This window comes from Cucumis melo, chromosome 6 (genome assembly GCF_025177605.1).
Source record: "Cucumis melo cultivar AY chromosome 6, USDA_Cmelo_AY_1.0, whole genome shotgun sequence".
Taxonomy (NCBI): domain Eukaryota; kingdom Viridiplantae; phylum Streptophyta; class Magnoliopsida; order Cucurbitales; family Cucurbitaceae; genus Cucumis; species Cucumis melo.
Genome location: NC_066862.1, coordinates 7574276 through 7588242, shown reverse-complemented (window position 1 = coordinate 7588242; position 13967 = coordinate 7574276). Strand labels below are relative to the sequence as shown.

At 32.7% G+C, this 13967-nt stretch overlaps 1 protein-coding gene across 2 annotated transcripts; it reads left to right on the top strand.

Moving 5' to 3' along the window:
- The first annotated feature begins 5280 nt into the window (after positions 1-5280).
- LOC103484096 (mitogen-activated protein kinase kinase kinase YODA-like) lies at positions 5281-12918 on the top strand. 2 transcript variants are annotated; one of them, XM_008441041.3, is made up of 13 exons: positions 5281-5544; positions 6448-6560; positions 6645-7459; positions 7654-8385; positions 8694-8781; positions 8883-8945; positions 9578-9738; positions 9865-9940; positions 10419-10478; positions 10560-10667; positions 10998-11237; positions 11494-11585; positions 11705-12918. In XM_008441041.3, the coding sequence occupies exons 3-13, from the start codon at positions 6906-6908 to the stop codon at positions 12216-12218; spliced, it is 2688 nt and encodes an 895-aa protein (XP_008439263.1). In that variant the 5' UTR covers positions 5281-5544; positions 6448-6560; positions 6645-6905; the 3' UTR covers positions 12219-12918. The 2 variants fall into 2 exon arrangements, with proteins under 2 accessions (XP_008439263.1, XP_008439262.1); XM_008441040.3 differs by lacking the exon at positions 6448-6560.
- Positions 12919-13967: the final 1049 nt, after the last annotated feature.

The following is a 13967-nucleotide window of genomic DNA, read 5'->3' as shown; positions in this document are numbered from 1 at the left end:
ACTCCGTTTTTTATCCTGAGTTTAGTAGGTCAACTTAGTGGTTGTCCTTGCTCGTGATATTCAGGCAAAGAAGAAGTTTTGGATCGAAGAAGTTCAGAACTATAAAAGGTAAGTTCATCGTTTACCTCTTATGCTCTTCGTTTAGGTCCATCGCATAGCACATGCATGTCAACTTCTAAATTGTTTAGATGCGTATAGAGTAAAGCATGATCCTTTTTATTTCGCTGCAGCATGTCTCTTGTTGTTTTTCCATCAGCTTAGAGCTTCGATAATGTTGCCTTTAGATGTCATGATTTCTTTAGATGTTCTTTAAAAAGAGAAAGAGATGAAAGGTAGAGACGGTCCCATCGGGCGTGCCAAACTGTTCACATGAGATTTTTGGAGAAATGTGATTTGTGGAATTGAACTTTATATATTGATTTATATGGTGTTGTGGATATAATCTCTAATATTTACTCATTTGATGCTTTCTCTCGAATACAAATTAAGACTTAGAACTTTTTAATCTTCGATCTTCAGGAAGTTGTGGTTGCAAGTTTATTTAAGCTTCAATCTTATGAAATTCAAAGAAAGTTTGATCTTCCAATTCTTCAATATTTCAGAAGATGATGATCTTGATTCTGATAAGAACTTGCACATTTTGAGAGCTTTTTGAAGTTTGAAACTTCAATTCTTCAAAGCTTCGATTCTTCAAAGCTTCAATTCTTCCTTCAACTAAAGATCTCCAAAATGAATGAAAAGGTCTTTATTTATAGAGAATTTCCATGGGCTTAAGGTGAGCTTAGGCCCATTTGCTTCGTGGGCTCGAGTCCATTAATTCTTTGACCTAATTTTTCATCCAGGGCTTGAATTGGGTTGAATACGAGAAAACTTGACTACCCAAATCCAATCAAATTATAATCATCACAATTTTGCTGTGATGACGTGACACGATTTAATTGGCCAAAATTTCTTGTTCAATAATGATATCTTGGTCTTTACTTTCAAAATATTAAAACAAAATTTATACACAAATAAAATTTGTTAATACTTGTATTTTGAGAAACTTAGAGCTGATTTAATAACGTTTCTACTTTTTGTTTCTCATGTTCCAAATTTTAGTTAGAAACTATGGAAAGAAAATAATCAAAACGATGAGATTAAAAATTGTTAGTTTTAAGCACATAGACCAAACAAAATGTTTCGAAATATATAGAGAGATTAACGGAACAAAAGTCTTTACATAAACAAAAATTTTAAAGTGTGTAAACGAAAATAAAAGATAATAAAAATATAAGAAGAAAATAAACCAAAATAAAAAAGTTGAGTAGCAAAATAATATTCAACATTCTTATGTCGTTTCTCCTTTTTTTTGCAAAGGGCTTGCAAGATTTTGAACGCCCTACGAATTCACATCTTCTACTCTCATTTGCTTCAACAATTTGGGATTGACATATAATATGAGTGTTTTCCATGGCCATTTCTCAGTTAAAAAACCTTCAAAACATATGAGAAGAATACGAGGGCACAATGACACGTGCGAAGGTACATCTCCTCCAACTCCCACAAGTCTTCTCAATTAAGTGCTTATACATCTCCCTTTGGTGTATATACTTACAAAGATCAGCCAACCTTTCATCACCAACACAACAACTTACCTTTCTTCCTGCCTTCAAATACTATGCAATCTCTCCCCAATTTATGTTCTCCCTTACATATCCACCCCTCCAATTTATCTCTTTAACTTTTGCTTTTCCCCCATTAGTCCCTTCCTTTTGTTATCTTTTTTCTTTTACCAATTTCAATAACACCCACCTCTTTTCAACATCTAACATTTTCACCTAACTTATAATGTTTCACCTTTTACTTCAATTTCAGTTTTGTTGATTGCCTTCTCACTGTTAAATTATTGTATTGCACCTTTTACTTCAACTTACCCTTTGGTTTTTCTTTCTTATACTTAATTTTAATTCTTAATTGGTACTTACCTTCGTGTCTTCATTATTTGTCTGTTTACTTTGTTATTCAATTAATATTTGTCATGTGTTAAACATTTATTTATTTAAAAAAAGATTGTATAAGATAAAAAATGTAACGTAAGCTATTGTGACCTTTTCGAAGTGAATGATATTTTCATTAACACGAATTAAAAGAAAAAAAAAAAGAACAGAATTTTCGAAATGTGTTATACCAAATAGGTGTGTTTAATGTTTGTAAGTAATAAATTATTTAACATGAATTAATATTTAAACCAATGAGTATTTCTAAAAGAGTTAAAAGGTAAATTTTGTTGGATTGGTAAAGTTCTATGAATTCAAGAAATATTTATCGATGGACGAAAACATATTTACAAATAAATTAATAATAGTTTATTATCGACTAATCTTCGACGAAAGATATTTTTTTAAAAAAAAAATTAGTAGCATTTTCATATCTGAATATATATTGATACAATCTTACTTTTTAGTTGGATGTGTGTGTTTCAAATTTTTAATTTTGTATTTGCTACTGCAAAGGCCCTAATTTTATTAATGATTAGATGTTATCTACATTTTTATAAAACTATCTTATCTTAGGGAGAGAATCTTGAAACGTTACCTATCCTTTGGAAGAGGGAGTGGTAGAAACGGAGATCAAAATTCTTTCTTTTTTCCATGAGAGAAATATCAAACTCTCCATAATTTAATTTTTTATTTTTAGCTTTTAAAAATTATGCTTAAATTCTTTTATTTTTTTTTTCATGTTCGATATAAGTATAATAGTTGCATATTTAGTTAAATTTCAAAAATAAAATTTTAATTTTAATTTTTTTTTCAAAATTTGAATTGGTTTTTTTAAATATGGATAAAAAGTAGTTATCAAAAACAGAGATTTAGTCGTCGACATATGTTTATAGACTTAATTTTCAAAATTGAAAAACAAAAAAGGAAATGGTTTTATATCACCAAAAACTTTGAGGCATACCAATTAAATTAAATTTTGGACTAGTAATCCTATCATTTTAAAATTACTTTCGTGAATATCAATTTACATCCACTCCAAACAAACAGATGTGGGCTTTCAACGGAGTATCCTCTCATAAAAACGTTAAAAAAAATCATCTTCCTTCAGTATCGAAATGAATCTAGCTAACGGACAATTAACATGATCTTTTTCTCTAAACATAAAAAATACTATATTTTAAGCTTTGTACTATAAATATTTAAATTTACTCTTTCTACTTTTAAATAATAACTTTAAAACAAAATATTTATACTTTATAAAAAATTAAAAATTGTAGAAAAATTGTAGGAAAAAATACAACATTTAAGAAAATATTTACATTCAGCTATTTTGTTAATTAATTTTATCTTTTATGATTTTGTTGTAAATAGTTTTTCAAATTTTTTATTTTCGAAAAAACTTTTTTTTATACCAAATTTAACTAATTATATCTTAAAAATTTAATAAACATATCCTATAATATATATTTTTAATATTTTTTTAAAATTAAATTTAAATTAACAGTAATAACTAAGTTTAATATCTCTGGAGAATGATAATTATATTTTTACATTAAAAAGTAAAGAATATAAAATTTGAAGGTTAATATGAACTTAGTTTAATTGACACCTATATGTATCAATAAGAGGTTACAGGTTCAAATATCTCATATCTATAATAAATTACATTATTTTTTTTTTAATATATGTATATATAAAAAGTCTAAAGTGTATTTTAATTTACTTTTAATACAAAATATTGGTTATTCGATTTCTTAAAAATAAAGTATTGGAAAAGTAAATGCATTTGCTACAATGCATATGATTTTTCTAACTTTATATTAAAATATATAAATAAGTAAAGGGCACAAAATGATGAAGTCTACTACATTAGACATCATCACTTATTTACTTAATAATTAAGGACCCACTAATAATTAGTCTTTTTTTTTTCTCTGTTTTATAAAATATGGAAATTATTTATTTAGATTATACTTAAAAAAACATATTTCGAAACCTTCGCGACAACCAAGTGAAAAAACACAATAATAATTTTCTTAAAGAAAAACACCTACGACAAAATAGTTGCATTCTTAACTGAAAACCTTCATTAACGATGTTTTTAAAATTTAAGTTACGAAATGGAGTAATATGGTAATTGTGAAATTTGTTTTAGTATTTATCACATTAGTGATTTTGGATTATACTAAAGTTTTGAATAACTACACTTTTGTCAATTTAGACACCATTTCACAAATAGCTTATATTTTAAAATGCGAAGTAAGTTATCTCATTCAAAATTACAAAACGTGTGAATTGTGGTTTCAACTGTACAAATATTTTTACAAGCGATTGATTCCAAATCTTAAGTAATTTTGAAAATAATAAAAAACAAAAAAAATTCAAGTCAAAGGCTATGGATAAAATTTATATTTAAACAAGTTAAAAAAATTTCATAAAATATCTTGTCACAACCACATTATATTCGCACACAACTGTGGTATTTATGGTAAATATAAATTAGAAAAAATTCATAGAATAATTTGTTACATGCAAACAAAAGTCCATTTAACCAATGGAACATATAGTCTTATCAACACGTCCAATATTCAAACAATCCATTTATTGTTAGTACTTTAAAAAAGAGTTTCATCACACCCATTTTTCTTTTTTTCTTTCTTTTTTTTAATTGATTTATAAAATTTTAACGTATTACTTTAAAAGTTCATAATGAATTTTTGTTGTAAGAAAGAATTATAAAATTATCATTAAATAATTATAATTTCACGTGTCAATATTCTCGCAGCCACCTTAAAAAGAAATAAAAAAAAGTCCAACACTCAATATTTCTTTTTTCTTTTTCTAGAAAAAACAATACTTACTTGTTTGAGTTGAATCTAAAAAAGTGTCTAAATATTTTTGACAATAATCCCTTCTCTTTATTATTAATATTTACTATGAAAGAATATATTACTATTATATGTTTGACATAACCTTCGATTGGAAAGAAAGAAAATTACGTAAGAATTAAAATAGTGGAAATTAGTTAATAATTTGAAAAATTAGATACAAAATCAAATATTAAAAATATAATTAAAAGTTTATTAAAGTGAAAGGTTAGAGAGAGAGAGAGAGAGAGGAAAAAAAAAAAAAAAAACACAGAGAAAAAAAAAAGAGAAGCAATGAATGATGAAATAAATTATTTTATTTTATTTACGCCTTTTTTTCCTTCTAAAGTTTAAAATAAAATCAATAAAATATAAACTTTCGGACAACTCCATGTCGTTCGCTGATGCATACGCTCTTTAGTCTTTCTTTTTCTTTTTTTTTTTTTTTTTCTTTCATTTCTCTCTTCTTTTTGCGATTTTTCTCTCAATCTCACAATTCAATTCAACATGAAAATGGAGAAAGATTGTTTGATGTAACGCTTCTTGGGTTTTGCTAATTTGCGATTTCAGATTACTAGGGTTTCGATTTTCACTAATTTTTCTCTTCACTTGGAATTATTGTTGAAGTCTACCTCACTAGGATTTGGGCGAGTATAGTGGGATTCTACTGGAATTTGCAGTTTCCAATTTTTGAGGTACCACTTCCTCATTTCATTATTCTAATCTAATTTTAGTAAAATTACTGATTATCTGGTTTTAGTTACGTTAGTCACTGTGTGTTAGTTTGTCTATATTAGATTCTTGGTAGATCTGTATTGTTGAGTAGAGTCTTGAGGGATATGAACGTGTAGCTCGTTGTTTGATTTCTTGAACAGTCGTGGGAAAGAAAAGGAGGGAACTTGGAAGTGAATGGTTAAGTTCATTTTGTTGCAGTGGGAGTTTGGGTTTCTATCGAATGATATAAGTGATTAGAGGTTGGATTTGATTATGTGGTATGTATGTTGACTATTTATCGTTTTTACTTGTTCGGCGGTGTAGATTAGTGATCTCAAGTTCTCATTATCCATTAATTTTTCCCTTATTGTGAGGATTCTTTATTTGTTTATATTTTGTTTTTTCCTTCTTATATTATCCATGAAACTGCTCTTTTAATGCCGATCAAAGACTATATCTTATATCAATAAAAGTAATTACGTGAGAAATGGGACAAAATGTTCTAACCCCAATTAAGAAGTAGATTTGGGGATTGTGAAAATATCTCAAATTTATCAATGATACGATAATAGAAATCTGACTGTCTCCAATTAAGAAATAGATTTGGGGATTATTAACGAGAGTCAAATAGTGCTTGAAATCTGTCCGCTATTCCCTTAATATAAATGTTCAAAGGTATTTTGTTATTGTAGACCACATCGACCAAGAAATGCTCTAATTGTCCAATAGCCTTACCTCTACTTTTCAACTTTCAACCTCATATTCGAAATGTAAGATTGTGATTGTCGGTTATTCATGTGCTGTGGAAGACTTCCAAAGGTTAAGAGAAACTTACCCAGTTTTTGCAGTATTCCAGCTGAAAATAATAAATTTTATGGATGCAGAGCCCGCTTGAACATGTTTGTTTTATCTGAAGTGGTGAAATCCTCAATTTCCTGCATGCACAAGCTTACTTTTCGTTATGGCTATCAGGACATTTCTTCTTCTTCTTAAAAATGTGTGTGTAATATGCATGTATATATATATACATCTATCTTCACGATATCTTAAGTACTCAAACTTTCACTTCCTTTTCATGCAGGATTTTGTTACATGTAATTGATTATTGGGCTTTCTCAAAATTAAGTTGAAGTGGTAGTTTGGATACTCGGTCGCTGCTTTACCAGGGTGTGCCTATGGGGTGAAAGCTACTTTTGGTATGAAGGGTATCATTTACTTGTCGGATGCCTTGGAAGTGTAACATCTTCTTAGCATCTATTTTTACAAAATATTTTCGCTCTGGAGAGTGAGCTCAATTTAGAGCCGCTTCTTTGCTTCTTCCACATAATTTTGGAAAAGAAAAATGCCTTCATGGTGGGGGAAGTCATCCAAAGACGTGAAGAAGAAAACGAGCAAAGAAAGTTTCATCGACTCGTTACACCGAAAGTTTAGAAATTCACCTGATGGTAAAGTAAACAGCAGATCAGGAAGTTCTCGTAAACGTGGTGGTGACACTGTATCTGAGAAGGGGTCCAAATCACCAATATCAAGATCACCATCACCTTCCAAAGAAGTAGTTAGATGTCAAAGTTTTGCTGAAAGATCGCATTCTCACAAACTTCCACTTCCAGATTTGCGACCTGTAGGTGTAGGTCGCACAGATTCTGGGATTAGTGTGACAGCAAAATCCAAATTAGAGAGAAGCTCCAAGACATCCTCATTCCTACCCCTCCCTAGACCTGCTTGTATTCGTAGTAGGCCAGATCCTGCAGATTTGGATGGAGATTTGGTTACTGGTTCGGTCTTTGGTGAGTCATCAAGTGATAGTGATGATCCCAATGATTCACGTCAACGTAGTCCTCCGGCAACTGACTATGACATTGGGGCTATAACTGTGATAGGTTCTACTGAACCTAGGTAATCTCTCTTACCTTTATCTTTCATGTTGGAGACCATTTCATTGTTCTTATTCTTTATTGAATGGTTGAATAAGGTTATTTGCCCCGTTTTGTCCCTGTTTTAAGCTGTCAGCTTGAGATTCCATTTGTAGCATTGTTTTATTAACTTATTATTTTACTTGTCCCTTACATTTTTGGTGGATTTTTCTGAAGTGAAACTCTCAAAGATCAGTCTCCTACTGTCGTGCAAATAAATTTAAAAGAAGGCAAGAAAGCGGAAAATCTTCCATTTCCTCATAAGCATTCTTCAATACCTAAACGGAGGCCTTTAAGCAGCAACGTAACAAATCTACAAGTTCCTCGTCATGGGGCCTTCTTTAGCGCACCAGATAGTTCTATGTCTAGTCCCTCTAGAAGTCCTATGAGGATATTTAGCACTGAGCAAGTAATGAACGCCGCTGTTTGGGCTGGAAAATCTCATCCAGATGTCATTTTGGGTGGATCTGGTCATTGTTCTAGCCCGGGTTCTGGTCACAATTCAGGGCACAACTCTATGGGAGGTGATATGGCGGGCCACTTCTTTTGGCAACAAAGTAGGGGTAGCCCCGAATATTCTCCTGTACCTAGTTCCAGAATGACTAGCCCCGGTCCTAGTTCCAGAATTCAAAGTGGTGCTGTCACACCTATTCATCCTAGAGCAGGAGCTCCACCTGCTGAGTCACAAACATGCTGGCCTGATGAGAAACAAACCCATCGTTTGCCTCTTCCTCCCATAGCAATCTCAATCTCTTCTCCATTTTCACATTCAAATTCGGCAGTGACATCTCCTTCAGTGCCTAGGAGTCCAGGAAGGACAGATACTCCAGCAAGTCCAGGTCCACGCTGGAAAAAGGGGAAGCTGCTGGGTCGGGGCACATTTGGGCATGTATATGTCGGTTTTAATAGGTATGTGAACAGAGTAAACATTTAATTTTTTAATTCATTGATTCAGGCGAAAGTTTGTTCATTTTCATTGCTAGTCATGATGCTGTAGACTTATATAGCTTATTCTATATAAGTGATATGGTACCTTGATTATAGTATTCATGTCATTTATTTCTCTTGCTCTGAGGCCTGTCATTTTTTGTGCCTAACATGGTTGGTTTCTACCACAGATAAGATAGTAGTACTTAACATTCTGTTGTGTTTTCTTTCGATATTGCATTCTGATTTTACTTCATTTTATTTTTTGGTTTATTTTTGGAATCATTTAGCGAAAGTGGAGAGATGTGTGCAATGAAGGAGGTCACGTTATTTTCTGATGATGCAAAGTCTAGGGAAAGTACTAAACAATTGATGCAGGTACAAATTCCATTTTATACAGATCTGTTCTACTGCTTCTGTTTTTTCACTCTAAAATATTTCTATGTTTTATTAGAATTTAATTTTCCACTTTATGGCAGGAAATTGCTTTACTCAGTCGTTTGAGGCATCCCAACATTGTGCAGTATTATGGTTCTGAAACAGTGAGTAAATCTTCTAATTTTATTTTTTCTGTTAACATTCTCGTTATAAAATTATCAAGGGAAGATGTTGCGAAGAAGCAGCCATCTTGTAAAGAAGCAGTCATTCAGAATGGAGGCCTGCTGGGGGATTGGGGGGGGGGGGGGGTTAGAGAGAGATGGAGGGAGGTTCAAGATAATGATTTCTTAATGCTATAAATCCTATTAAACACCTTTGCATTGCCTTGTAATTACCCTATTGGATGTGTTAAATTGAAAGAACCGAAGAGTGGGTTACTTTTCTAACTTGGTAGAGCACCTGGGTCGCTTGTTTTAAAACCAGCACCCATTGTCCCTGGATCAACGAGAAAAACTGCCAAGCATTTTTTGTGACCTTTGTTGTAGCTACCTTTATTTGTTAACTGGGATAGGTAGTTCACAGTTTTCAATGATGACAAGTCCTGGAGGTGAAGCATCTATACTGTATAGGATCTGACTCAAAACCTAATTTGTATTAAGTTTCAATTAACCACTGTTGTTGCATACAATAGGTGTAGTTGGAAATCTGGTTCTAAGTGCTTATATAATCTTCCTGGTTTTAGACTTCCTTTTTTTATTTGTACTTATCTTTTAGTCATTTGAAACATTTGTAACAGGTGGGTGATAAATTCTATATATATCTGGAATATGTATCTGGTGGTTCCATTTATAAATTACTTCAAGAGTATGGACAATTTGGGGAACTAGCAATCCGTAGCTATACTCAACAAATACTATCAGGACTTGCGTATTTGCATGCTAAAGCTACAGTGCACAGGTAATTGTGATGTGAATTTTAAACATCTTCCCATGGTTTCTCTGACACATGCGTTAGTAACTATTACAGTCTTATTGTACATTGTTTGTGGGCTTCGGTGCACAATTGAACTTCTGACCTCTGCAGGGATATTAAAGGAGCAAACATACTTGTTGACCCAAATGGTCGTGTTAAACTGGCAGATTTTGGGATGGCGAAGCATGTAAGATAGCTCACAGTGTTTACCTTTATTACGCCTCAAATTACATGCTTTGAAAGCATTTCTATTTTGACTTCTCCATCCATTAAATTTCTAGAGCCAAGTGTCTTTTTCATTTTTTCTCTTTTTCCGACTATCAACCATCTTGTGCATATCAGATATGTACCTAACAAGCAATATTTGAAATTATTATAAAAATTTAATAATTGGAGTACATTGTTTTTCTTTTTTTTGGATAAGAAATAATTGGAGTCCATTGTAATATGGACAATAGAATATTATTCAATAATAATTATAAATTGTGTGGGAGTGTGTTTTTTTTCCCTAATCATTATGTTCTTGAAGAACATATACTATTGAAAAGCCAGGATTCTATTAGTTAATCATCAAAAAATTCACATTTTCATATCATATATATCTACTATATTTGCATTCCGTATTCTAGAATTTACTTTAAAGTTTTGCTATTTTGGTTCTGCAGATCACTGGTCAATCATGTCCACTATCGTTTAAGGGTAGCCCTTACTGGATGGCACCTGAGGTGAGAATTTATTGTATCTTTAAGCAAAAATAATAACGAATTGATTCATATCATCATATGTCTGAACCAATATTTTGTCAGGTCATAAAGAACTCAAATGGTTGCAACCTTGCCGTTGATGTTTGGAGTCTTGGATGTACTGTTCTGGAGATGGCTACTACAAAGCCACCATGGAGCCAGTATGAAGGGGTGAGTAAGGAAGCTGTTAATATCTAAGCTATAACAGTCTCCAACATTAGGAAATACACTTTGTTACCAAATCTCTATGCGAAACCACTGTTAAATTGTTCAAGCCTTTTGTTGTATTTGATTGATCTTTTATTTTAATTATTATTAGAAGCTTTGATTGTAACTTGTACCCACAAGTCTTATTTTGCACATTATTGTTTTTTCTTCTGAAAGCTCTTGGGTTTGTATGTGGTCTATGTTGAATGTTTCTTTGAAGCTTTCTCTTACGTTTCTTACACAGTACCCTGTTCTTTGTTCTGACGGTGGGACATTTTATATTCTTTATTAAAGGTTGCCGCGATGTTTAAGATTGGTAATAGCAAGGAACTCCCTGTAATTCCAGAGCACCTCTCAGATGATGGGAAGGATTTTGTTAGACTATGTCTGCAACGAAACCCACATCATCGACCTACAGCTGCTCAACTTTTGGAGCATCCTTTTGTCAAACATGCTGCACCTGTAGAGAGGCCTATTTTGAGCTCTGAACCTTCTGATACAACTCCTGGAGTTACAAACGGAGTGAAGATTTTGGTACACACTTCTTCACTTTGCCTTTTGATTCGTCACAGCGTATTGTTCCAGAAAGCATATGGCTCTCTTGTGGTTGTGGGTTTTGTTTCTATCTGTACAGCTTCTTTTAATTTGCATAGTGCATACGATTGCTGATTGAGCTATGTTTTGCTGTCTAACCGTTTTTTTCTTGCTGGATTCTTCCTTCCATTAGTTCTGTAAATAATTCCTCTTTTCGTTCCATCTTGGTTTTGAGTTGTCCATTGATCACTTCCAGGGTATTAGTCAATCACGGACTACTTCTATGGACTCGGATGGTAGACTTGCGGTTCATTCTTCAAGAGTCTCAAAAGCTGTTCTTCATGCCAGGTTCGTTCTCTTCTCCCCAACGGCCTACTCAATCTCCAACCAAAAACAATTAATTAATTAAATAAATAATATTTTACTGATTGAGGCTAAGATTAATTCTGATTTCATTTTTCATCCAGTGAAATCAATATTTCCCGAAACATATCATGTCCTGTTTCGCCAATCGGAAGCCCTCTTTTGCATTCACGATCTCAACATCCTAGTGGAAGAATGTCTCCCTCACCCATTTCAAGTCCACGAACCATGTCAGGCTCATCCACACCTTTGACGGGATGTGGTGGTGCAATTCCTTACAACCACCTGAAACAGACTATATACTTGCAAGAGGGATTCTTAAGCGTGCCAAAATCCTTGAATAGCAGTCCATACAGCAGCGGTATCTCCTTCCATGATTCAAATCCCGATATTTTCCGAGGGTTGCAGCCTGGGGCTCACATCTTCTCTGAAATGATACCAGAAAACGATGTCTTGGGAAAGCAGATTGGACGGCCTGCTTACAGTGAGTTATATGATGGCCAACATGTCTTGGCCGACCGTGTGTCTCAGCAGCTCCTGAGGGATCATGTTAAAACAAGTCCTTCTCTTGATTTGAGTCCTAGCGCTACATTGTCCGGCCGCATGAATGGTATTTGACTCTGAATGCATCCACCTACTAAGAGCTAGTTCTGAGGAGTAAGAAGCTTTCTTTGGAGTGGAAAGACAATTACCTAATCCTTCCTGCCAAAAGAAGTTACAATAAGAACAGAGGGGAAAGGAATAGTAGACTGAACAAGTGGGAGATAAATTCTTTAATACAATTTGATTTTTGAAGGATAAGAAGCTCAGCTGTGTGACTAAAATTAACATCTGGCTCGATTTGATCCAGTGGTGGTTACCTCCGGTATTGGTTTGTACAGTGTTCAATGATCGATTTATCATCTGACCAACTAATCTGAGATGCAAAAAAAAATTAAATTTTTTCAAGCGGGATGACTTCTGATGATCCAATGTGAAAAGGAGGTTACTTGAGAGAGATAGAGAGAAGTACCCACCAAACATGGAGTTCCTGAAGTAGGAAAAGCATTTACATCAGTGACAAATGTACATTTTTTTTAGATCATCATATAGAGAAAGACCAAAGGGACCAATGGTAATTACCTACCATCTCTCCAAACCTTCTTCCTTTCAACCAAAAAAACAAAAAGGAAAGATAAATTATGGTGTACAGTGTTGTTGAAGGAATGAACTGCCTTTTTTAGTTTGTATGAATCTTATTTAGAGAATCAACAACTTGTACAGTTCATGGAATTAAAGTCCCTTACAATGATTTATGGAAGTTCTGTTATGGCTGACATTTTATGTTAGTTTTACTTGATTATTGAATGCACTCCAAAATATTAGAATGCATAGGAATAATAGGTACTATCGTAAAGTCGGTAGAGTAGAATTAGGATTGTGAAAATAGAAAGAGAGGGGATACTTAATTCAGCTATTGTTGTGGGATGAAAGACAATAGTACACGGAATATTTGCGAAATAGATCTCAAGGAAATAAAATATTCACAGACTATTTATTACAATAAAAATATTTACAATTATATATCACCCCATCATTTTATTAATTGCTTATACATTTGAAATGGACATTCAGAGTGCGTGAGTGTGTGTGGGTAGGTGTTAATGTTTTCTTTAACATGGTGATTGCTTGTTGTCAAGTGTGTGTATTAATGTTTCCTTTAACACCGTGATTGATTGTTGCCAAGTGAGGTGTTTCTTTCATTTATTAAGAATGAATAATAGTTTCTTTTATTAATTAGAACTCAAAACAGTTTGTTTTTTAAATAATTATTTATCATACACCATACTAGTAACTGATTGTAATTGTTGCTAGAGTCGAATTTTGACTTGTCAAAATTGAGCGTCATAGGTAGTTGCAAAAGTTTGACATTGAAAGTGGTCACTAAAATTTATTATGATATAATGTTCGTTAAAAGCATGTCATCATCGATAACTCTTGTTGGAGTGAGATGATGGTATCTACCAACGATGGATATTGTCAGAATTTATTGTTGACAGTATTTTTCGAAGTGATCATCCAAATTTGATTGTAAAAAATAATAATTGTTGAGGATAATTGTCTCTGAAATTGACCATTAGAGTGTCATCTACGATGATTATTGTTGGGGTGAGGTGGTGTTAATTGCCACCACTGGTTACTTTACGAGGCAGGTCATTGGTGGTGACCATGAGTCATTATAAACAGCACAAGGAAGATGAGAGAAAAAATGATAAAATTCCTTGATAATCAAAATGGTGATCATTCTATTTCTAAAATAATAGTGAATACTATTCAAATTAATAGAGATAAATTATCAACACTAAATTTATGGAGCAGACTCATTTC

Coding starts and splice junctions, on each gene's coding strand:
- LOC103484096 (XM_008441040.3), top strand. CDS start 6,906: ATGCCTTCATGGTGGGGGAAGTCATCCAAAGACGTGAAGAAGAAAACG. Junction 8,386..8,693: donor GTATATGTCGGTTTTAATAG/GTATGTGAACAG, acceptor GGAATCATTTAG/CGAAAGTGGAGAGATGTGTG. Junction 8,782..8,882: donor GTACTAAACAATTGATGCAG/GTACAAATTCCA, acceptor ACTTTATGGCAG/GAAATTGCTTTACTCAGTCG.